This window comes from Globicephala melas, chromosome 4, assembly GCF_963455315.2.
Source record: "Globicephala melas chromosome 4, mGloMel1.2, whole genome shotgun sequence".
NCBI classification, from domain to species: domain Eukaryota; kingdom Metazoa; phylum Chordata; class Mammalia; order Artiodactyla; family Delphinidae; genus Globicephala; species Globicephala melas.
Genome location: NC_083317.1, coordinates 116,347,210 through 116,372,164, shown reverse-complemented (window position 1 = coordinate 116,372,164; position 24,955 = coordinate 116,347,210). Strand labels below are relative to the sequence as shown.

General features: G+C 35.4%; 1 protein-coding gene across 3 annotated transcripts in view; it reads left to right on the top strand.

Annotated features, from left to right (window-relative positions):
• RNF13 (ring finger protein 13) overlaps positions 1 to 24,955 on the top strand; it is a 131,791-nt gene that overhangs the window by 57,743 nt on the left and 49,093 nt on the right. For all 3 annotated transcript variants that reach the window (XM_030873249.2, XM_060298499.1, XM_030873253.2), the window contains one exon: positions 8,769 to 8,894. In XM_030873249.2, the coding sequence (XP_030729109.1) occupies positions 8,769 to 8,894 (126 nt within the window). Of the gene's footprint in view, positions 1 to 8,768; positions 8,895 to 24,955 lie in introns of those variants that run through there.

Sequence of the window (24,955 nt, the reverse complement as noted above, 5' to 3'; positions counted from 1 at the left end):
GGAGGGTTCCCTCTTTTCCACACCCTCTCCAGCATTTATTATTTGTAGACTTTTTGATGATGGCCATTCTGACCGGTATGAGATGATACCTCATTGTAGTTTTCATTTGCATTTCTCTAATAATTAGCGATGTTGAACATCTTTTCATGTGCCTTTTGGCCATCTGTAGTCTTCTTTGGAGAAATGTTTATTTAGGTCTTCTGCCCATTTTTTGATTAGGTTGTTTGTTTGTTTTTGATATTGAGCTGTTCGTGTATTTTGGAGGTTAATCCTTTGTCAGTTGCATCATTTGCAAATATTTTCTCCCATTCTGTACGTTGTTTTTGTGTTTTGTTTACGGTTTCCTTTGCTGTGCAAAAGCTTTTAAGTTTGATTAGGTCCCATTAGTTAAGAGGATTTCTAATTTGAGCCTTTATGTGATTCACCTTATAAAAATTGAGTGATTATCAACCATATCAAATACTGTGGAAGTATGTACACTCAAAATCATTGCAGTTTTGTGAGAGTTTTTTTTCTCAGTCCTATCTGAACAATTTTAATATGAGTAGATATGAGTTATATTCAGTATTTATAAATTGAAAAGTTGATAAATATAAAACCAGGAAGGGGAATGTTACACTAGGATGTACTCGAGAGTAACAGGTACTTTAGTTACATTGAAATGGTTCGATGCTACCATTTCCCTTCTTGACACCTGGTATTTTCCTCTTTAAATGGTTTGAGCTTTTTTCTTTTCCAAGTATATTTGTGTAGCACAAATATCATAATGGAAATAATAACTTTAAGGAATAATCTGTAGTCCCACTAATCTCACCAAAATCATTTTCTGTTTGTGTTTATATTAAATTTGAAAGACAATGTTTTGAAGAAAAGGACCATCATTTGAGTCAGCTCTAGGTTTGACTCAAATTAACAGTGGACTGTTAATTGGGTATGTTATCTTCTTTGATGCTTAAGTTTCTTCTCTAAAATGGGAATGATAATGCCTTTGTGATCTGTGATCCTCAGTTGTAACTGTAAAGCTATCTGTGTATTCTGGGACTTCAGTTTAGTAATGATAGTTAACAACAGGAATAACTTGGAACACCAGTTGTCTATAAACCACCTTGTGGACTTATACAATCTCATGAAAGATGCTGGGATTATAGGAGAAAATAGGAAGGTATAAGAAAAAGAAGAAAAAAATATAAACAGAGTGCTAATGCTTTTAATAAGCACATAAGTTCTGTCATAGAAGTGGTGATAATATTAGCACAATGCCAAAATTATTAGAGTGCTGTGCTGAGAATAGGGAAGCTTGGAACTTAGTTTTGATTTAATTCATATCTTTGTGAAGATGAGCAGTGTACTAAAATGGGAAGAAGCTGGACTTTTGGGTCAGAGTTACTGGACTTCAAATTCTGGTTCTATCACTGGGCAAGTTATTCAACTTCTTTAGGTCTACCTATTTGTCTGTAATAGTACATATCCAGTAGACTAGTGTGAGGAAAGTAGCTACTTATTATTTCCTTCCTTCTCTTATTTTTGGGTTTAATTTGCTCTTATTTTTTCCAGTTTCTTTAGATGAACATTGAGGTCATTAATTTGAAACCTTTCCTCTTTTCTAATATGGGTATTTAGATCTATAAATTTTGCTCTAAGTATTATTTTAGCTGTGTCCCACAAATTTTGGTAAGTTGTATCTTTATTTTCATTTGCTTCAAATGTTTAGGGCTAATGTGGCTTACTTCTGAGGCAGCAGTCTTCTGAGGACTCTATTTCATGCTATGTGTAAAACTATTCCCAGCCCTGTGTGAACTCCAGAGATTGTTCTGTTTACTCCTTTCTCATGGTTCTTTCTTAGTTTCGGTAGTTCCCTCACATACGTATGCTGATTACTACTCAGCCAACGACTTGAGTGGATGCCTCTACATATATCTGGAGCTCTCTTTGCAGTTCGCTCCTCCCCAATGTTGTGTCCCACAAAATCCAGCTGTGTTGACCTCTCCAAATTATGAATTGTGTCCTCAACTTACTGAGACTACCAGACTCTGTTGTGTTCCCCTGCCCTGTCCTGAGGCCTGGAATCTCTCCAGGCAGTGAGCTAAGGATTTTATAGGGCTCATCTCATTTGTTTCCTTTTCTCAGGAATCACTGTTGTGCTGTTTGTTGTCCAGTGTTTGAAAGCTGATGTTTCATATCTTTTTTTTTTGGTTCTCTAGTTAATTAAAGCAAGAGGTTAAAACTAGCCCGTGTTATTCCATCATGGCTGGGAAGTGGAAGTTCAGCTTAGCATCCAGTAGGTAATTGATAAAGGTTAATTATCAAATCCATTAAAACAAATCACTCAAAAATTCTCATTTGAGGAAATTATTAAGGTGAATGATTTTAGAACTACATATCAACATTGTGTAAATGTGCTTTCTTTTTTTTGTTCACTTTTAATCTCAGTGCAATTAAACAAGTATAGTAGTCTGGGACTTTTTTAAATTAAAACTTTGACAGTTTTAGAATATTAAAATGAGTTACATTTTGTTTCTAATGCTTGTGAGCTTTTTCAGAAATAATGTTTTAAAAATAGTTGGTCTCGAGACTTCCCTAGTGTCTCAGTGGTTAAGAATCTGCCTGCCAATGGCAGGGGACACAGGTTCTAGCTCTGGTCTGGGAAGATCCCACATGCTGCGGAGCAACTAAGCCTGTGAGCCACAACTACTGAGCCTGCGCTCTAGAGCCCGCGGGCCACAACTACTGAAGCCCGCATGCCTAGAGAAAAGCCACCGCAATGAGAAGCCCGTGCATCGCAATGAAGTGTAGCCCCTACTCGCGGCAACTAGAGAAAGCCCGCGCACAACAACCAAGACCCAACACAGCCCCCCCGCCAAAAAAGTTGGTTTAAACTATTACATTGCTGATTAGCACTTTTAAGTATTCTTTTAATATTTTTAGTTATTAATGGGCTTATTATATTTTTATGACATCTTTTAATCAGATTTTATTAAATCTAACATCTAAGTCACTGATAAAATATATAAACCAGAAAAGGTTATTGGGGAGAATTCTAGCAGAATGTACAGAGTGAGATGTAACTTTGAGATGAAGGATATTTAGTTACTGCTCTGAATAATGCTATAGATGTAATATCTAATTTGTGAGGAGGATTTTAAAAACCTTTCCTTTTAATCCAGTTAAAGACTTAACTTTTAATTAGTATATAACTCTCAGTGATGTGCAGAAAGACATGAAATGTTTGGCTATCAAATTGGCAGATGTCCTGAAGTTTGGAATGGTTAATATACTAATGTTTTGTCCTCGAGTCTTATTTTTTTTAATTTAAATTAATTAATTAATTTTTGGCTGTGTCGGGTCTTCATTGCTGGGAGCGGGCTTTCTCTAGTTGTGGCGAGCGGAGGCTACTCTTCATTGCGGTGCGTGGGCTTCTTATTGTGGTGGCTTCTCTTGTTGCGGAGCACAGGTTCTGTGGCGCCCGGGCTCAGTAGTTGTGGCTCGCGGGCTCCAGAGCACAGGCTCAGTAGTTGTGGCACACAGGCTTAGTTGCTCCGTGGCATGTGGGATCTTCCCGGACCAGGACTCGAACCTGTGTCCCCTGCCTTGGCAGGCAGATTCTTAACCACTGCGCCACGAGGGAAGTCCCTTGCCCTCAAGTCTTAAAAGATAGGTACTGAAAAGAGGAGAAATATAGCTTAGTAGTAACATGTCAAAAATTTGTTGAAATGACTGTAATGTGTTCACTAGAAACCTAATTTAGTTTTACAGTGCACCAATAGACATATAATATCTAGAACAGGTTAAAGTGTGATAGTTCCTATCTGTTGTTATATTGGTCAGATCACTTACAGTCGTATATTTAATTTTTGGCACCAAAGTGAAGTATAGTAAAGTTTAAGAACCAAGACAAACATCACCTTTTCTGTTACTGCCTCACATAGAATAATTTTCTCTGTTCTGTGCATTTGTACTGCATGTTGTTTTTACTCTGTTTTCTCTTGTCTTAATTGGATCAGTTAGTTCTTTCCAGATATTAATTACTTGAGTGGGGACTCAGTTCTTATTTATCCATCCTAGTACTTAAACAGACCCCACATGAAATGAGACAAGTGTATTCAGAGCAGAATGTTAAAGAAACTTAAAATAATGAGTAATGAATGGTAAGGATGTTTTATTGCATAAGAGGAGAGTAATCTCCAACTGTTTGTGAAAAAGGAATTAAATGTGGCCTGTATGTGAAAGTTACTGGTAGATTTTAGAAGAATGATCTAACAAAGCATTAGAGAAAAGGGCAGTGGATATTTTTTAACATTCTAGAAAGTTGTTGATATAAACAAATGAATCTGTCACACTTTAGGAGAATGTTAGCTGATAAAGTCTGATTTATCAGTGTAACTCTTTTTGGTCTGTGTTTGAATGTAAAAATTATGACAGGTTCCATTGACAACTTATCATTTGAAATATTTGTATCAAATTTTGGAATCAACCTTAACTGCCTTTTAGACTAACATTTTGGTTTGTTCATTTTTGTAGATGTCCATTTCTCTTCTTGTTGCCCATTTTGTTCTTCACCTGTGTTTTTTTTTATCTGGCAGAGGCAGTGTAGCATAGTGGTTGAGAATGTAGGGTCTGGAGTTAGACTTCCTGGGATTACATGCCTGCTATGTATAACTTTAGGCAAGTTACCTAACTCTTTTGAGACTTAGTTTCCTCCTCTTTAAAATAAGGAAAATAACAATAGTAGTTAACCTCATAGGATTATTGCAAAGATTAACTGAATTAAAGCATTTAAAGGGCATAGTGCCTAACACACAGTGCTAAGTGCTATGACTCAACAAATGTCAACTGCTTGCTGTTGCTGCAGTTATTAATAACTTCAGGTATCCACTAACAAAACAACTTACCACTTTTCTCTCTCTCTTCCTGCTTTTACTTTTATATTCTTACAAAGGGAAAAAGGCACTGCTGCCTTGCTTTCAGCATTTTTGTTGACATTATCACTGCATATATTATTATTCTTTTTTTTTTTTTTTTTTTGTGGTACGCGGGCCTCTCACTGTTGTGGCCTCTCCTGTTGCGGAGCACAGGCTCCAGATGCGCAGGCTCAGCGGCCATGGCTCACGGGCCCAGCCACTCTGCGGCATGTGGGATCTTCCCGGACTGGGGCACGAACCCGTGTCCCCTGCATCAGCAGGCGGACTCTCAACCACTGCGCCACCAGGGAAGCCCTCAGTATGATTTTTAAGTTTAGATTATTTGAACATTCCAGTTAAAAAGTGGTAACCCAAACCACTTTGGAAAACTGCTTGGTGGTATTTACTAAAGCTTGATACTCTATGATCCAGCTTGATATCCTATGGGTCTCCTTCCATGTACATAAATATCATGCATATGTTCATGAAAAGACTTGTACTGGAAAGTTTATAACAGCACTATTTGTAATAGTGCCTACTAGAAATTACCCAAATGCTCACCAACAGTAGAATAAATTTTGGTATATTCATACAATGTAATACTATAGAGAAATGAAAATTGAAAGATCTGCCAAGTATATCTCCACAGTATGGTTGCTGAATAGTAGGAATGATTCTCACAAATACAGTATTGAGAGAAAGAAGTCTAAAAGAGAATTTGCTGTATGTCTGGTTCTGTTTATGTCAGTTATAAAATTAGGCAAAATCTAATTTAAGCTGTTAGAAGTCCATGTAGTGACATTGCTGATAGGGTGGGGGAGTAGTGACTGGCAGGGAGGATGAAGGGAACTCCTGCAGTGCTGTTAATAGTCTGTTTCCTGATACAGGTGTGTTCAGTTTGGGAAAACTCATCAAGCTGAAAAATTATATTTTGTGTACTTTGCTTCATGTATAGTCATAAAAGTTTTTAAAAAATCCACAAATATATATACCACAAACCTATTGCATTATACATTCGATGATATTGAGGTGCCAGTCTGCATACACTATTTTTGTCCAGCATCCTTGTTTTGTTTTGTTTTTAATAAATTTGATTTGAACATAATTGAATACAGTTGTGGAAATCTAATAGTCACAGATGAATTCTTAATTTAGATGAGCTGTTTTTTTCTTAATTTCCCATACCCTATTTATCTGTTATGTTTATTTTATTTATTATTTTTTTAAACACTTTAATATTTTTTTGTTTATTTGGCTACTCCGGGTCTTAGTTGCAGCAAGCGGGAACTTTAGTTGCAGCATGTGGGAGCTAGTTCCCTGACCAGGGATGGAACCCAGGCCCCCCCTGCATTGGGAGCGCAGATCCTGAGCCACTGGACCACCAGGGAAGTCCCCAGCATCCTTGTTTAATCATCAGAGAATTATAACAACAAAGGGCAGAAAGGTGGGCATCCTTTCTGAGTCTCCTGGACGTTGGTAGTTTTCTTGGGCTTCCTACATATTGGCATAAATTGCCCCTGTCAGTAAATAGGGATGAGGAGGATCCTTGATCGCAGAGCAAGCATCCTTTTAATAAAAAGGATTAATAAAAATCCTTTTAAAATCCTTTTTAATAAAAAGGATTGGCCCTGGAGGGTGACATGAGGCATGTGGGCCTGGCTTAAGGCAGCACCTTCTTGGTCACTCTTATTTAAGGGACCAGAGAGTTCTGCCAAATTAATTGGCAAAACCCATTACACTACTCTGTAGACTTTGTGGATGAAACGAAGTAAATTTGCACTGTTTTAACTGACTTACATCTGGGTGAAGGATAGGAATTAGTAGGCTGTTTTATCAAGTTATTCTTTTTAGCATAGTCCACAGGAAAGATAATATTTAAGAATTTAAGACCTGTTTTTAGGAATCCCCTGGCGGACCAGTGATTAGGACTCTGCGCTTTCAACTGCCGAGGGTGCGGGTTCGATCCCTGCTTGGGGAACTGAGATCCTATAAGCTGTGTGGCGTGGCCGGGGAAAACAAAAAAAAGACCTGTTTTTTTTAGGCTTCAATTTCCATTAATGCAAATAGATTTTTTTTTTTAAGTTTAAGCTTATGTGTATTTAATTTTTATAAATTTTCTTATGTCTAAAAATAATACATGCTTGTCATAACAGATTCATCAATACAGAAATGATTAAAAAACAAAAAGCTTTTTCTAGTTCCACTTGTAGACCCTTTTTTGTGTCTGTACATACCATAAATTTATTGATTCGAAGATGCATTTTATTATCCCATATTTTAACATATCTGAAGTTGGGATGTGTCTTTCCCTAGCTATCCGCTAGGTGGCAGTCATGATGGAGTTGTCATCTCCCGGACATGGGAAATTTGGTCATAGCTGTTCGTATTGTCTTCACTTCAGTTGAGTTATATACCTTGTTGGTACTACATGGCTTGAATTTAATTGCTGTTATAAGTGTCTTGAAAAGAACTGCACTATGTGACTTGGCTTTAAGGCAAAAAGTTAGTTTGTGTGCAGAAAGGCACAGAAAAGGCAGCAAGGAGTAAATTTAATATGAGTGAAGCAAATATTCATTATTGGAAGGATAACCACAGTTCTGTTTCCTTGCAAAGTAAAAACCAAGCGCTTTATGGAATCAAGAATGGGAGCTATTCTTTGAGTAAGTGAAGATATGCTGCATTTTATTCCTGAAACATGCGCGAAAGCATTCCCTATCACAAGCCAAGCAATGCAACTTGACAAAATTGCCAAATCCTGTGAAATAGATGGTTGGTGTGACCAATTCATGCGCCATACAGGACTATTTTTGGGCACTGTGTCATAACTTTAATTGCTCACTCCTCCTTATAAATGAATTTAATGATTTTGATAATCTTTTTATGTGTTTATTCAGTGTTTTACACCTATTGAGATAGTCATTTGGTTTTTCTGTTTTAAACTATTAATACATTTTCAGATGTCAAACCATCCTATATTTCTGGGAAAGCAGCTTGCTATTTCATTTTAAATTAGTAGTTATCTTGTGGACGTCTTTTCAGTTTATTATGTAAGGATTTATCTTATTCTTTTTAATGATTCTATTATTTTTCTATTGTATGAATATACTATAATTTTTTAAATGGCTGCCTTATCGATGTGCATGATTTCCAGTTTTTGCTATTAAAAATGATGTAACAGGGGACATTTTTCTACATATACCTTTATATACCTAGGCTAATGTTTCTATATAATAAATTCCTAGAAACGCTGTGCATTTTCATTATTTGAGGAAATTAATTAATTAATTAATTAATTTTTTGCGTTACGCGGGCTTCTTACTGTTGTGGCCTCTCCCGTTGCGGAGCACAGGCTCTGGACGCGCAGGCTCAGTGGCCATGGCTCACGGGCCCAGCCGCTCCGCGGCACGTGGGCTCTTCCCGGGCCGGGGCACGAACCCGTGTCCCCTGCATTGGCAGGCAGACTCTCAACCACTGTGCCACCAGGGAAGCCCTTGAGGAAAGAAATTTAAAAGTTAATTTTTAAGAAGTGTTTGCTTGGTTTAGAAATGTCAGTCATTGTTGGAAAATATACCAGCATGCTAACAGTGGTTGTCTCCGGGGTGATGGGCTTATGTGTGATTTTTTTTTTTAACTTTAATAGTAAAAATGGAACTTACTTTAAAAAAAAAAATTGCTTAGGAAGCCAAATACTACTTTAGAAGTTCTGGGATTGTGAGCAATTGGAGGGTAGGAACTGTTGTAGTTGCCAGATAATTCATCTAGCATAATGCAAAACACATGGAACAGATTCAAAAGGTGTTTATAGAAGTAAGTTGAATTCATTTTTTTGAGTTTAACAGAGAGAAAACTTACTGCTCATTCTTTTTTTAGGGCTTTTTGATTAACTCAAAACCAGAGAATGCCTGTGAACCCATAGTGCCTCCGCCACTAAGAGACAATTCATCTGGCACTTTCATCGTGTTGATTAGAAGACTTGATTGTAATTTTGATGAAAAGGTAATGTTTCTTTTTTCATTTTTCTGTTACTGTTTGTTTAGTTAGCTAGTTTAAATACTCCCTTATTTCAGAAAGCCTTTAAGAAAGTTTACACAATTCATTCAGATTAAAAAAAATAAACGAGTAAGGACAAAAAAAAATGAGGAGATGGTGAAGGCAAGAAAGACAGCAGTGAGTTTACTTAATTCTTATTCATTTGCTATAAAATTTACTCTAAGCTTTTAGCTGCCAGTACAAAGAGGAAAACGCCATCAGTTTTATGATTCGCAGTTTTAGTAAGACTGAAAATAAATAAATAGACTAGGACATAAATAATTACTATTGGTTCTAAGAATTTTCATGTGGTGGTTGGGCATCTTGAACTGTGGTTTAATAGTGGTCTTGCTTGATCTAACCTAGGAATGGAAATGTTAATCTATAGTTTCATGCCTTCACCCTTCCAGTATAATTACTGCATCTGTATCTGTATCTTTGTTGATATTGGGATTTCTCTCTTGTAATAAGCTGACTCTGTCACTTGTATAAAGTTTGTCTCCATGGAGTGGGTTAAGCTGGCATTTCAGATAGTAAAACAAAGTTTGCCATAGAACTTCCCTCACTATCATCAGTGCCGCTCTGAAGGTATGGGTTTTTAGTTTTGGGGTTTTTTTTTTTTGATACTTTTAGTACTGACTTTACAATTCTGTTTTTGGATTGGCCTTGTTAGGAGAGCCAGATTGAGGCCTGTTACTTTTACCTGACTATCTCAAACCTGAGTGTCTCGCATGTATCTTAGAGAACAGATGTGGGATATTATTTCATGTACCTTCCATGCTTGATCTTAGATGATTTGTCTATTAAGTCGGAAAGGCTGCCCTGACTCCTGCTGTGCCTGAATTTTTGTCTCTGCTCCTTTCATTTCGTGAAAGAAATGACACCTCCATAATAAACTTATTAAATTAATAAAGTAATAACTGTAAAAGGGTTTGAAAATGTAGAGCACTTTGTAAATAATAAGTATTGTTACTATTGTATATTAATTCCAAATTTAAACTCTCAATTGCCTTTAAATGGGAAAATGGAGCTTGAAGTCAAATGTATTAGATTTCCTTCTCTTCAGGGTTGTTATGTCTTTTGAATTTAAACCATTTTAAGATTTGATCCAGACCTAAACTATAATAATACAGGTTGTTCCAACAAAAATGAAATATTATTGTAATATTTCATTAATTTCATGCCACTAAGAAACTAAAAGTAAGCTAATTCTGCTGATTTCAAGGTTTATTGCATCATTAAGGTATGTAATTTTCGTCTCAGTCAAGTCTTTGGTAACTAGAAACTAGAATATACCTCTTTTTTTTTTTTTAAAATAACTTTCTTCTTTTAGGTGGGGAAGGGAGGTGGTTCACTGTAAAATTTAGGGAAATACTGCCATTGAATATTTATTTTTGAGGGTGAAAACCCAACCCAGGAATGAATAGGAGGGTTTGTTTGTTCTCTTGTCCCTTTATTGGATCCTCATCATGAGTCTGAGTACTTCTAGTGGAATTTCCTGATTTAGCTATTACTCCAGCTCATCTCTTTCCACTTCCTGCCTTGAATTTTATGCTGTAGCCGTAGAACCTACTGAAATCTCTCAACTTGCTGTGTCTTTGTGCCTTTACACACATTATTTTCTCTGTCCAAGGTGACCTTTATCACCTATATTTCTGACTGTTTCATCATTTAAGTGCTAGCTGAGAAAGTTACCTCTTCTGGAAGCCTTACTTTTCTTTCTACCCTCTCTCTGGCAGAATAAATGATGCCAGTTCAATGTGCCACCCTCCACTTTGTAAATACCTCCTTTGTATCCCTTTATCACAATATTATTTTTTATTATATATATTTCACTTACATGCGAGCTTACTGTGTTTAGAGTTCATGTTTGAATTATATTTAAATATCTAATTTGTATCATAGTGCATAGTAGGAGAGCAATAAAGGTTTGTTAAATCAAACTATGTAGTGTAGTAAGCCTTCTACTTACATGTATATTGCATTCTTTAAAAGTATGTACATGTAAAAAATATGTAAAAATGTTTAGATTGAGGATTCTCATCTTAGAAAGGAAAATGTTAAAAATTTTCTTATTATAACTCACCATGTAGACGTAGTCTTAATGGATAAAGTTCTATTCTATACATTTTCTTTAACTTTGTTATTTTTCCTTCACAAATATACAGCACGGTCTGTTATAGCCATTTAAGGGTAAAGATTTCATTCATGTTGTTCCTAATGATTTCTGTCTTTGTCTCAGTTATATTAAGTTTACAAGACATTAATTTACAAGGGAGACATTGGTCTTAATCAAGGTGTGGAAACAGGCTGCATACATTTGAATCCCATCTTTATCATTCATTAGCAGTGTGATCTTAGGCAAGTTGTTTTATCTCTGTATGCCTCAATTTCTTTATCTGTAAAATAGAATTTTAAATGTTCCCTACATCAGAGGATTGTTATGAGAATCAAATGAAATAATCACTGTTAAATGCTTATCAAACAGTGCCTTGCACACAGTAAGTAGGCAGTAGGTATTAGCTATTAATGTTGTAGTGTTTTTTTCATTACTGGTGTAAAATAGAATGAGGGTAAAAATGGCAAAGATGCTGACTGTATTAGGCTGAGAAGTCCCATAATCTACTGTCTGCAAGCTGGAGCATCAGGAAAGCCAGTGGTATAATTCAGTTAGAGTCTGAAGGCCTGAGGACCCGGGTATTTGATGGTGTTAAGTCCTGAGGCCCAAGAACCAAGAGCTCTGACGTCCAAGGGCAGGAGAGGGTGGATGTCAAGAAGAGAGAGAGGGAATTTGCCCTCCCTTCACGTTTTGTTCTGTTTGGAACCTCAAGGAATTTGATGATGCCCACTCACATTGGTGAGGGTGGATCTTCTTTACTCAGCCTACTGAATGAAATGCCAATCACTTCCAAAAGCCCCTCACAGACACACCCCCAAATAATATTTTACCAGCTATCTGGACATCTCTGAGCCCAGTCAAATTGAGACATAAATTTAGTTCGAACCTTTCAGAAACGAAATCATTGGCTGATAAGTCACCCTGTGATATAGTAACTCACGTCAGTTGATGTGTAAAATTTTTAATTTAGCTTATAAAGGACAGTTTAATCATGCCAGTGTGTAATGTATACAAAATAAGTTTCATAAATGTACAAGGATAAGAATTATGAATCACCTATCAAGTGTAGGGTGAATGGATAAGGATAAATTCATCATGATTACTGGAGAAACATCTGGAGTCTCATCCCAAAGAAAATGTCCTTTCTAAGGGTGGTTACTGGTGGATTGGCTCTTAGCTTTATTAGATATAATCTTCAGATCAGAAATCTATGACTGTATTTTTTTGGGCTAAATTGATGATTAAGTTTTGTATTAAGTATGTTACGGAACCTAACTGTTTACAATTTATGTATGGTGCTTCTCTTCTGAATTGCAAATAAATAGCTCTTTGTAGATAATCAATAGTGGTTCATTCATGTATTTAGCCACAGTTTTATGTGAATACACTGACTTAAGAAAATAGCTCATTTTCTTATTCCTGATGTAGCATCCTGAGACTGAGTACTGAGAAAAGCTTAATTCAGCACCATACTGTGTGCTACAGTTGAGAGTAGTTGCAAGGTTGTTTTTTTGTCATGCCTGCTATCCAAAGTGATACCCAGATTATCTCAGACAAATAAGAATTGGCCCTATTTTACAGAGCTTTCCTTGGAGAAGGGAACTCTTTCCGTTGTAGATAGCAGAAGGGAAAAGAAGTACGAAATAAAATTGTATCAAGATATTTCAAATGATTAATGGTGATGGACATTTCAGGGTTTACTTTTTATAATTCTTTAGATTTTTTTGAAGACGAATATTATGCTGTAATTAAAGAAACCTAGACTTCTCTTATTCTTTCTTAAAAGTAAATGATGAAGTGAAAGTTATGTGTTAACAATAAAGGAAATGGCAGATTTTCTATATACAAACTATCCCAAGTGGTTTGTGACTCGGGGTAGCCAATAATACAGCTGAAATGCAATTAACAGTTTTTGGAGGGTAGGAAATTGAATCATTTGTAACATTTTAAGATAGAATACTGTTTTAATTTTTTTACCTTTTGTCAAGAGAAGCACATTTGAACCTTTTAATCTGTCTTGCCTTGGAGAGATACAGCAAAACTCATACTCAGAGTCAGTATTTGGATATGTGGAATGTCCAGAAGGCCAGTAAGAAGAACTGTTGATTACATGCCAGCTGCTTAATCTGAAAACAGTCACTTTTACTCACACTGACAAAAACTGTATGATCTGAAAAATACAGCTCTTTAGAGCAGGGGTCCCCAAGGGCCCTGGGCTGTGGACAGGGTCCCAGGCCTGTTAGGAACCATGCCGCACGGCAAGAGGTGAGCAGAGGACGAGGGAGTGAAGCTTCATCTGCCGCTCCCCAGCGCTGCATTACCGCCTGAGCCCCTCCACCCCGCCTTTCCCCAGCCGTGAAAAAGTTGTCTTCCACAAAACTGGTCCCTGGTGCCAAAAAGGTTGGGGACCGCTGGCTTTAGAGGAAAAGCAAAGCGATGTTATTTTGTTTATCTTTGTGCAGTTGTTCTTCGCTGTGCCAAAATACAATTGTTTGGAAATGTTAGTTTTTGGTGAGTATTTGAAATTAAGAAAACATTGCTGGCTCTTTGGTAAATAAGTCAAGGCTTCATTAAATCTTTTAGTTAGAAAAATGACTTTGTAGCATTCTGAGGCAGAGAGTTCTCAGAAGACCTGAATTGGCATCCCAGTGGGAAGTAAAATTTTTTTAAATTTTGTAAAAATACCTGGTTATTTCAAGAACATTAAAATAATCACTTAAAATAGAACTTTTCTAAACTATACAGAGTTCTGTGTTTATAGCCAAATAAACATTAGTTATCAGAAATCTGTCATTGTAGTCCAAGATATTTCTACCTTATGGTTTTAATGCTAAGTCAACAACTTCTTCAAATAGTCAATTTACTTTATTTTAACTGAACTCAAGGGAAGCTTGGTAAACAGAAATGGTGCAATGCATGTACTTCTGCTGAATTTTATTACCACTTTACGCTCTAGTGATTGTTTTTTTGAAGGGCATGATAGTTTATTTTAAAAAATTGTACCACACTGATCATAATGAGCAGCATCCACATTATGATGGCTTTTCTCTTGGGTATTAATATTGCAGTATTTTTGTATACTGAAATGTTTCAGTAAGACCAAGAACATTAGAGATATAAAATGAACACTAATAATGCCGGTGTCCTACCCTACAGAATTAAGTTAAACCCCTTATGAATCAGTGGCATTATAATGTTATATAGTTATGAAGGATGAAAGTTCTCTTCTAAATAGGCAGCATAAACTTATACTTCCTTTTTCTTTAATCTTTAGTTTTTATAATTTAAGCTATGTCCACCCTTGTCAAAGCACAGTCATACAAGACACCTCAGGTAATTTCCATGCTACCATTGCACAAGTTTAGTGATTTTTACTTAAACAAACAAAAAAAAATCAAACCAATGTCAAAAAAGGAGGCAAATAAAACTGATTTTCCAATCATTTGTAAAGCATAGTGCATATTTGTCCAACACAGACTCAAACTTAAATTAAATGCTGTCATTATAATCTCTAAACTTCTGCAATAAAATTAACATTTATATATATATATGGGTTTTGTTTATGGAACTGTATTTTGCAATCAACAAGCGAAAGTTACTTTTTAAAGAACAATATATTTGGTTACAGTTCCACATGTTGGTAGTAGAGACAAAGCCACATGATGTTAAACCTGGCTCTAAGTTACCTAAGGTATAAAATTTTGATCAAAATTATGATACTCTGATCTTAAAAATTCAACTCACGTGAGGTTACGTTTTAGAGTAAATGTGCTGTTGAGTAATCATTTCAATAGTCTTCTCTTTGTATGACTATCTGCAAATTGGCTCTTTTCTTTAATCAATGTGACTCACCAACTTTTAAAACTGACCTCTTTACTTCTATGTTACCATTTTCTAGTGATTATTTTTGAAAAATATAGCTGCAGGAGGCTGAAAGGACTTAGATATTATTCCCTCTACATTTTTTTTGAGGGGGGGCTTAGATGGAGTTACATTTGGATTAAAGATGATAAGGAATATATTGGTACTCATTTTCTGTTGGAATGTGACTTTTACCAAACTTAGCTGGGGTACAAACCCCTACTTGACCTGACTTCTGTCTCTGTCTAAAGTCACATCTCTACTTTGCCTGTCCCCTTACCTTAATCGTCAAGACTTTACAAATCCCCTTATGTGCTGAGCAGTCTCTCCCTGTCTGTCTTGGTTTCTACCATGTCCTTCATCTGGAATATCTTCCCTCTGCTTGTCTGTCTGGGAAATCTGACTTTGTTCTAGGTCTAAGATGAAGTTTAATCTCCTATCTGAAACCTTCCCTGATTTTCTTCAAGGCAGAATAGATCACTTCTTCTTTTATATATTACTTATTTAATCCCATGTCAGTCTCTGTGAGGGAAAAGATAGTGTTTTAGATTCTACAACTCAGATGCTTAATACATTGTATGGCCCTTGGTAGATGATTAATAAATATTTGCTGAATGAACTAATTTAGAAAATCCTAAGGGCTTACAATTAAATTTAACTGGATTAGGGAATAAACAGTATTATTGGAACCTTTTATTGGCTTCATGTTCATTTCACTTAATGCTCTTGGAAATATTTCTAAACCTAGATATTCATTTATTCCACAAACATTTTTCTCTAGGTCCCAATTTTTATGAGAATTTAAAAGTTAAAATAAACATTTTTTGGATTATTTATGTGACTTTATTATCATAATAACAAGGAATAAAATTTTTGGAGTGAACTTTTATCATCTTACAAAATAGGCATCCAGTTTTTCTTTCTAGGCTTACCTTTCATTATTCTCTCTCAGGCCTCCAGGCTGATACATTACATGGTATTCTCAGAACTGCACTTTTATTTCAGTAGTATTAATAAGCAAGTAGATATGAGCTTGAGTAGAAATTAAATTCTCAAATATCTCAGAATCATCTAATATAATTATTTAAGTTTTCTTACTCTTTTCTGTATTTCTACAAAGTAACTTATAGCATTTGTTACTAATCTACTTCAGAATCCTGTATCAAAGTTTTCATTAATTAAATAATACTCGGTGGATGGAAACATTTCTACTCATATATGGTTCAAACAGCTTTGTGCTACTAGTTCTTTAATTTATTCATTTATTCCTTTCTTCTACCCTTTGATAAAAATATCTGTGTTTTAATAATTAGATTCCTTTATATACAAATTTATTCAGTATTAAAACAACAAAGCAAATTCTCTTCTTTTACTGGGAAAGTAACATTCAATAAATAAAAAAGATGAAAAACAGTAAATTACATGTACTTTACCCTAACCTCATGAAAGAATGTAATGCCAGTAACTTAATTTACATAGCTCTTCAACACACATTCTTTTTTTTTAAAGTATTGTTGATTTACAATATTATATTAGTTTCAGGTGTACAACGTAGTGATTCAAAACTTTTAAGGATTATACTTCATAATGTTATTATAAAACATTGGCTTCGTTTCCCTGTGCTGTACAATATATCTTTGTTGCTTATCTATTTTAATCCTATACTCCTATCTTGCCCCTTCTCTGTCCCCAATGGTAACCACTAGCTTGTTCTCTATATTTGTGAATCTGTCTGTTTTGTTATATACATTTGTTTTATTTTCTTAGATTCCATGCATAAGTGATAACATAGAGTATTTGTCTTTCTCTGTCTGACTTATTTCACTAAGCTTTATACTTTCTTGGTCCATCCATGTTGTTGCAAATGGCAGAATTTCATTCTTTTTTATGGCTGAATAATATTCAGTTATATAGCGCATCTTCTCTGACCATTCATCTATTGACGGACGTTTAGGTTGCTTATATACCTTAGCTATTGTAAATAATGCTGCTGTGAACATCGGGATGCACATATCTTTTCAAATTAGTGTTTTCGTTTTCTTTGGGTATATTCCCAGGAGTGGAATTGCTGGATGATATGGTAGTTCTGTTTTTAGTTTTTTGAGGAACCTCAATAGTGTTTTCCATAGTGGCTGCACCAATTTACATTCCCACCAACAGTGCAGGAGCGTTCCCTTTTCTCCACATCCTTGTCAACATTTGTTATTTGTAGGCTTTTTGACGATAGCCGTTCTGACAGGTGTTTGGTGATATCTCATTGTGGTTTTCATTTGCATTTCCCTGAAAATTAGCAATGTTGAGCATTTTTTCATGTACCTGTTAGCCATCTGTATGTCTTCTTTGAAAAATATCTATTCAGGTCTTCTGCCCACTTTTAAATTGGGTTGTTTGTTTTTGATATTGAGTTGTATGAGCTGTTCATATGTTTTGGATATTAACCCCTTATCAATCGTATCATTTGCAAATATTTTGTCCCACTCATTGAGTTGTCTTTTTGTTTTATCAGTGATTTCCTTTGCTGTACAAAAGCCTTAAGCTTAATTCAGTCCCATTTGTTTATTTTTGCTTTTATTTTTTTTGCCTTAGGAGACAGAGCCAAAAAATATTGGTCTGATTTATGTCAAAGAGTGTTCTGCTTGTGTGCTCTTCTAGGAGTTTTATGGTTTCGGTTCTTAAATTTAGGTCTCAAATACATTTTGAGTTTATTTTAGTATATGGTATGAGGGAATGTTCTAATCTCATTGTTTTACATGTAGCTGTCCAGTTTTCCCGGCACCATTTATTTATGAGACTGTCTTTTCTCCGTTGTATATTCTTACCTCCTTTGTCATAGATTCCACACACATTGTTTTGCTTCAAAATCAAGTTATTCATATCACTCAGATACACATTAAATGAAGAATGTCTAGTTAAGGAAGAAAGATGGGATCTAAAGAAAGAGGGAAAGATGGCTTATGTCATTGAAGTCCTATTAATGAGAGTGAAAACGTCTTTAGGGTCTAATACCGTCTTCCATAGAGTAGCTCTTCCCAACATGGCCTGTAGTGATCCTAAAATAACCTGTAGGAAACAATTATGTTGGATTTAATCTTGGCAGGATTGCTTGCCACAGTTCTGGATCTTATTTCAACAATTGATTATTCCCTACTGTACTGTAATGTTTCCAGGAATTTTTATCCTGTAGATAGAATTAACAGTTTTTACATTCACACTCTGAATTCTCTACTGTTGTTCCATTCTCATCTGCCTTGCTTTGATCATTTGAGAAAGAGATTTTACTTCTTAATTTCTTCTTACTTCAGATGAAAGAAGATCATAACTAGGTTTTGAAAATTATCTCTATTCTCTAAGTTCCCCATTAATTTCTTTAATTCATCTCTTTCCCTTATAGGGAAAACAACTTTCTTTCTGTGTTAGATATCCAAGTTGGGAAAAAGGGTAGTTTGTGCCCAGGCTGATGGTTGAGTCATGGTTGCTTTCTGTTGCCAGTTCTGAAAGTAAAGAAAATGTTTTCCAGAGAATTTTTTTCAGTTGGCATTTGGAAAGATTTAGAAGCAGAGTTATACTACATTTTCTGCAGAGGATCCATAGAGGTTGGACAGTAAAGTGAAGCTTCAGTTTTCAGATTGCTGGAAGTGCCAAAACCCACTGTATAGCCAAGATGGACAGAAGAGGCCAGGCTCCAAAACCATCAGTATCTGTGTTACGCTTTTTTGTTTTGGCTTTTTACCTTTGTGTTTTAAAACATAGCATTCACAGAAAAGGTATTCATAATGTATGTATGTACAATTTAAATAGTAAAATAAATATCTGAGTACTCTTCAGCTTAAGAGAGACCTGTTACTAATGTTAATTAGTTAATGTTGTTAATTACTTTAACCAGACTTCATTGAAGACTTTGGTAGGTAAATCTTTTAGATTTTATTTTATTTACAGATTGTGTTAAACTAGTATTAATATCTTATTTTCATGAAGGAGCTTCCTATTTGGAATATTTTTACAATAATTTCAAATGTTTTAATAAAGTGATGTCAAGTGTACCACAAAGTGATCGCTAACTAAAGCTGCTCATTTTCTGTCTTGTGTTTGAAAAGCTTGTGATAGGAAAGATTCTTTGCTGAGGCCAGGGCAAACCCCAGCCAACAGTACTATGCATTTCCTATTTCTTTACTATAGATTCTTTCTTTTTGCCCTGTAATATTTTCTTTCTCTCGCTTGATTCTAGCCTAAAAAAACACCATGGGTATATCTTTTCTCACTTCAGTTTCTTGGGAGTAGGACTTAATGTTTTATGCCGTTCTGTGTGCTGAGCTTACAGTATAGTGCTTAGAACATCAAAATGAGTAGGCAGTAAAGGGAGGAGTATGCTGAGATCTGTCACTGGGTGGCGCTGAGCATCAAAGTCTCATTGCCCCATCAGTTGTTTTTCAAGTGCAGTATGAATCCTTGTCATTACTTGGAAATTCCTAGTAGGCTGATAGCAAGTTTCGATTTATCCTTTTGTTGCACAACAGTTTCTTCCAAAAAGCTTTATTAACAGTGGTGGGTGGGTTAAAATGGAGCTTCTGCTGTGTTAGGATGAGAAATAATTAAGATTTGATTGGAATATGAATCCTATCAGTATCCAAAAATATGAACTTAGGTTGGATCCTTCATTTTAATTTGCACTTTAATATAGTCAGTACATAGGTAACTAGAGAATATTTTATGGATACCTTTGTTAAATTTAAATTGCAATTCTCAAAAGTAAAAATCTAGACAGCTTTTAACTGATATAGTTTATTTTAACTGGTTTAGTTCATTATATAAAAGTTTTTTTTTTAAGAAAAACATCTTTAAATCAATAGCAAACATCAGAAATAGCTACACATAAAGGTTTATTTGGGTTTTCTTAATGTCACTAAGAAAAAAGGATCATTTTTGGTTTTAATCTTTAGTACTAACCATGTACTAGATATAATATTAAAACTTCATTAGAAACAGCCACATTCAAAGACCTGAAAGTTAATGACCTTGATTTTGTGATGGTATGTTACAGAATAATATTGTTGCAATGAGTGGAAAAGCACAAATCTCTTTTCTGATTGCAGACAACCTACAGAACATTAAAAACTCACTATATGGGTTTCAAACTTTTTTGACTGCAACCCACATTAAGAAATTTATTTTTATTCATGCCTCAGTACATATACAACATGCAGCCTGTAATAAAGTTTCATGAAACAGTACTTACCTGTATTAGCTATGATACTCTGGTAAATGAAATTTCCTTTTATTAAAAAAGTTCACCCAGGTCCACTAAATTGTTTTATTACCTACAGTTTTCAATACCCTCGATATTTAAAAATTGCTTTTCCATGTACTAAGATTGACTTGAAAATGCTGCCACTGGGACATAACATAAAATCTTTAATTAATTTTTAAAGTTCCAAGGATTCTGGCTTCTGTTTTCTGTTCTACTTGAAACAGGTAAGTATGGCTTTGCATACAAACACAGATTTTACCAGCCCTACCACCAGAATTTTCTAATGAAATAAATACAACTTATCTTTAAGCCTAAATAATAAATAAACATGTACATTTGTAATATGCCATAAATCAAAAGGTCAACGCTCTCGAACATAACCTAAAATAAGAGACGGAAACATGCCTTTGTACCACCATAACAAATGTCACAAAATTTCAGCTTTGAAACCATATACTTTTCCTGATTTTTCTTGGAACTTTTTATGTACTTAATTTTTTGTTTAAAGAATAGAATTCTTATCAGGTTTACTTCTTTGTTTCTCTATTATAGAAAAGAATATAAGGGTGGGGCTTCACTGGTGGCGCAGTGGTTGAGAGTCCGCCTGCCGATGCAGGGGACACGGGTTCGTGCCCCGGTCCGGGAAGATCCCACATGCCGCGGAGCGGCTAGACCCATGAGCCATGGCCTCTGAGCCTGCGTGTCGGAGCCTGTGCTCCGCAGCGGGAGAGGCCACAACAGTGAGAGGCCCGCGTACCGCAAAAAAAAAAAAGAATATAAGGGTGGAGCAAGGTTAGAATGACTACTGGTAGTCTAAGCACAGAGAGAGAGGAAGTGACATTGACACTTAACATGAAGGAGAAAAACCCTTTAGGGTCCAGTAAAGCATGTTCATGATGATCCCCAAGTCACTGGAAAAGGTCAAATCGCATTTGGTGTCTTTTAATTGAGACAGCTAGGAAAATGGAAAATGTTTTAGAAAAATTTTTATCTACAATGACTGAAGTAGATGGCATGTTTTTAAGGGGGAACTAAGCAATAAATATAAGGAAATTTCATTTTTGTGGCATATATCTTTCTGGGTAAGACTGGGTAATAGTTATCTTAGTTGTAGTTTAGTTTGATTAAACAAGTATTTATATGAGAGAGATTCTTGTAGGCTTGAGATATATACCAATAAACAAGGTAGTTCCTTAAGAAACATGAAGTCTGGCATTCATAATGCTCTAAATGTTATTTTTCACATCTCTTTTTTCAAGATGATGTCAGGCTTAGTTTTCTGATAATTAACATTTTTACTAAGATGCATGAAAAAATTATCTTTTGTTAATTTTTAAGGCAATACTTTAAAATATAAATTTAGATTTCTAGTATTGTGATTTCCATTAAGGCAGCAGGATTTTGGTTTTATTATCTTTTTGAGAACAAGGATAGATTAGGGTACATTTATGTCATTAATGAAGTATGGACATCTTGACAGTGCAATCAGTTTTTTCTTCTTACAATGCCTCTTTTATTAGTGTTTTACCAATTCGTCCAGTCTGGAAATAAGATGAATTATTGTGTCATTCCCAGGGTTCCTTTTAGAACATGTCTTATTGAAGCCTCTTCCATTAGCAGTCCACTGTCTTCTGGCATACTGGCTATTTATAATATCAAGACAGCAGTCCCATATTTCTTTAAAACTCTTGGTTAGGTGCTACCTGGTCTGTGTAACTTAATTGCAGCTAATTTGTTGATTAGATGTAAACTAGTACATTTACCACAATTTGAGCCAATGGCTCCCTAATCAGTTTCCTTAAAAAGGCAGATTTGTAGTTCAATTCAGAAGGCCTTTTCATGCAATTTTCAGTGTTGATGGCTGTTTTAGAATTTAGGTTTGTTAACTGTGCCCGCTTTTTATTTATGAATCTTTGAGTTCTTTGCCTCCATCTGACAACGTGTTTGAGGTTGCATTTTATGAATGTGAAACCTTGCACATGCATACTGAATGATTTAGGTCTTATTTCTGCCTCATGTGTTTTTGAAAATACCAGCTGCTGCTTAGTTAAAAATGTAATTTAATTTGACTGACACATGATTTTTATAGTTCATAACATGGATATATTTTCCTTGTTTGTATTCATAAGCCTGTTGATCCATATGTTAATGTGTTTCTTTTATTTAATTTCATTATTTAAAAAATCAATAACAACAACAAAAACCTTGGGGAAGCCTTCTTGTTAAAATTTTGAAAACATGTTTCTATTTTTTGTAATTCACATTTGTGCTTACAGAATTCTTTCCTATTTTAGTCATTTTCTATTTAAGTAATTTTATTATTTTATTAGAGAACAGCTTTTGATATTGATATAATTTTATATCATATTTATGGAACCAATTGCATTTTGGATGTGTGAAAGAAACAGTTTTCCTCAGCTGCTCAATGCAGTTTTAAGAATATAATGACTAGATTTAGTTACATAGCAGATTGTTGTAAATCCATTAACTTACATTCTTAACAATTTGCAGTTCAGAAAGCCTCTTGTAAAATTGATGATTATTTTGTCCCTTCTTACTGGAAAAATTCACACATAGACTGCAGAATATTTAAGGACCCCATGAAGGCCTGTTTTGTAAATGGGAAGGTACATATAATGCGTAAGTATGTTGTAGGAAGGGGGACCCCTTCCAGGGACCAAGAGTGGACTCTTGTCTAACACTTAGAAATGAATTGTCTGAAGAGACACGTGCTGACAAAGCAAGAGGGTTTTTCGGGGCGGGGGTGGGGAGTGCCTGGGTGGAGAGCAGCAGGGTCAGGGAATCCAGGAGGACTGCTCTGCCGTGCGGCTCACAGTCTTGGGTTTTATGGTGATGGGGTTAGTTTCTGGGTTGTCTCCGGCCAGTCATTCTGACTCAGGGTCCTTCCTGGTGGCACATGCATCACTCAGCCAAGATGAATTCCATCAAGAAGGATTCTGGGAGGTTGGTAGGACATGTGGACTGGCGTCTCTTCTCTCCTTTTGACCTTTCCCGAATTCTTCCGGTTGGTGGTAGCTTGTTAGTTCCGTGTTCCTAACCAGAATCTCCTGTTGTGAGATAACTCATGCAAGTGGCTATTACCTTGCCTGGCCAGGGTGGGCGGTTTCTGTCAGTGCTTCCCCTAACAACTGTAAGGCACTATATAAGATAACAAATTGATATAAATACTAAGCAGGGAGCAGTTATATGGGTGCTTGGGACAGCATGTGGAACAGGGCATGGAACAGGACAGGCAGGCTTCATGGAGGTAATGGAATTTAAAGGGCTGATTAGGCGTTCAGAAGACAAAGCCTATTCCAAGCAGAGATGATAGCATGAGCAGATAGGTTAGAAAGCACGGGATCTGTTTGGATATCCATGAGTGTCCAGATCTCTGAGGATAGTGATTGTTTCTGATTCACCTTTGAGTTCTGCATTGTGCCCAACACACAATACCTTACTTGTTATGTAAATTCAGCAAACACTTACTGAACTGAACTATGTTTCTTTACATACACTTTATCATGGTTCCTGAGACCATCTACCCTGTATCTTAACATGTATCTTTGCTCACAAATATATATTTTTCAGGGAAACAAGTTAAATCATGTAATTTCAATGACTTTGTGTATTAGTTGGCTTTAAAAAGAAATGTAAAACTTAAGTTTTATATTAGGAGAGAACAACTTTTGATATAAATTTTATATTTCTTAAATTGTATCTCTGGAAACAGTTGTTTTCTGGATTTGTGAAAGAAACATTTCTCCTTAGTTACTTCGTTAGCTTTTTTTGGGAACAGTTAAATGGTCATTAAAGCATCAGATAAACTAATAGCAACCCCAACCAAGTATACTTTTGTTTCAGTAAAAGCTAAGTGGAGTCTGTTCTGCTATGATAATATAATGAATAAATAATAGGTTAATATATAAGTAATAAATAAGAAATAAAGTTTAGAAGCTATTCTATTCTTCTTGAGAGATTTTTTTTCCCCTCCCCTTGGAAAGCAGTAAAATCTACGGAGAAGAGGCTGTGGAGGCTGGCATTTTCTTAAATTTTAGTTGTATAACAAACAAAATCCACCTAAAAATAAAACATGCACACATCACAAAAGATAGTAAACTTACTTTTTTGATTATTGACTTTTCTTTGCATGACTGCAAAACATTCCTTGTAACAATTTTGTTGGCTGGTTGGTTTTCTTGCTGTTATTCCCAACATTAGAGCAGTAGGTCCTATGTTGGTGAACTATTTATGCTATTTTAATTCATTAAAAAAAAACTGCCTTATTTTCTCTCTTGTGTTTGTAATGTTATAATATGAGCTATTAATTTAACCACATATTTTATAAATTTTCTCATTCTAGTAATATGTAATGAGTGCCTGTTCTGTCAGGATATTATTTCATAGGTTCTGTAGAGACTATAAAGATGAACAAAATATTAATTCTTTGAGGCACTGCAGATTCAGGGGTTTTTGGTGGTAGGATAAAAATATCCTGATTAATGCACATTATTGTCTCTTTCAGAATTCCAGCTTTCATTTATGAGGTAGTTGTAGAGAAGTCAGTGGTAATGTAGAAGAGAATTTTACTGTTACCTGATTGGGGTTGAATACATGAGCCTCATTTTTCTTACTTAGCATTCAAATCCAGTCTGCTGAACGCTTGGGCATTCCTTTTACTCTCAGGAACTCGACGTTTTGGGCTTTCCCTTCCTCTTTGGAGCTTGACTCAGGTCTTATCTTTATTGAATTACGGTAGAATTTTGAATCATTATTATGCTGATAACTAAAACAGAATTTCAA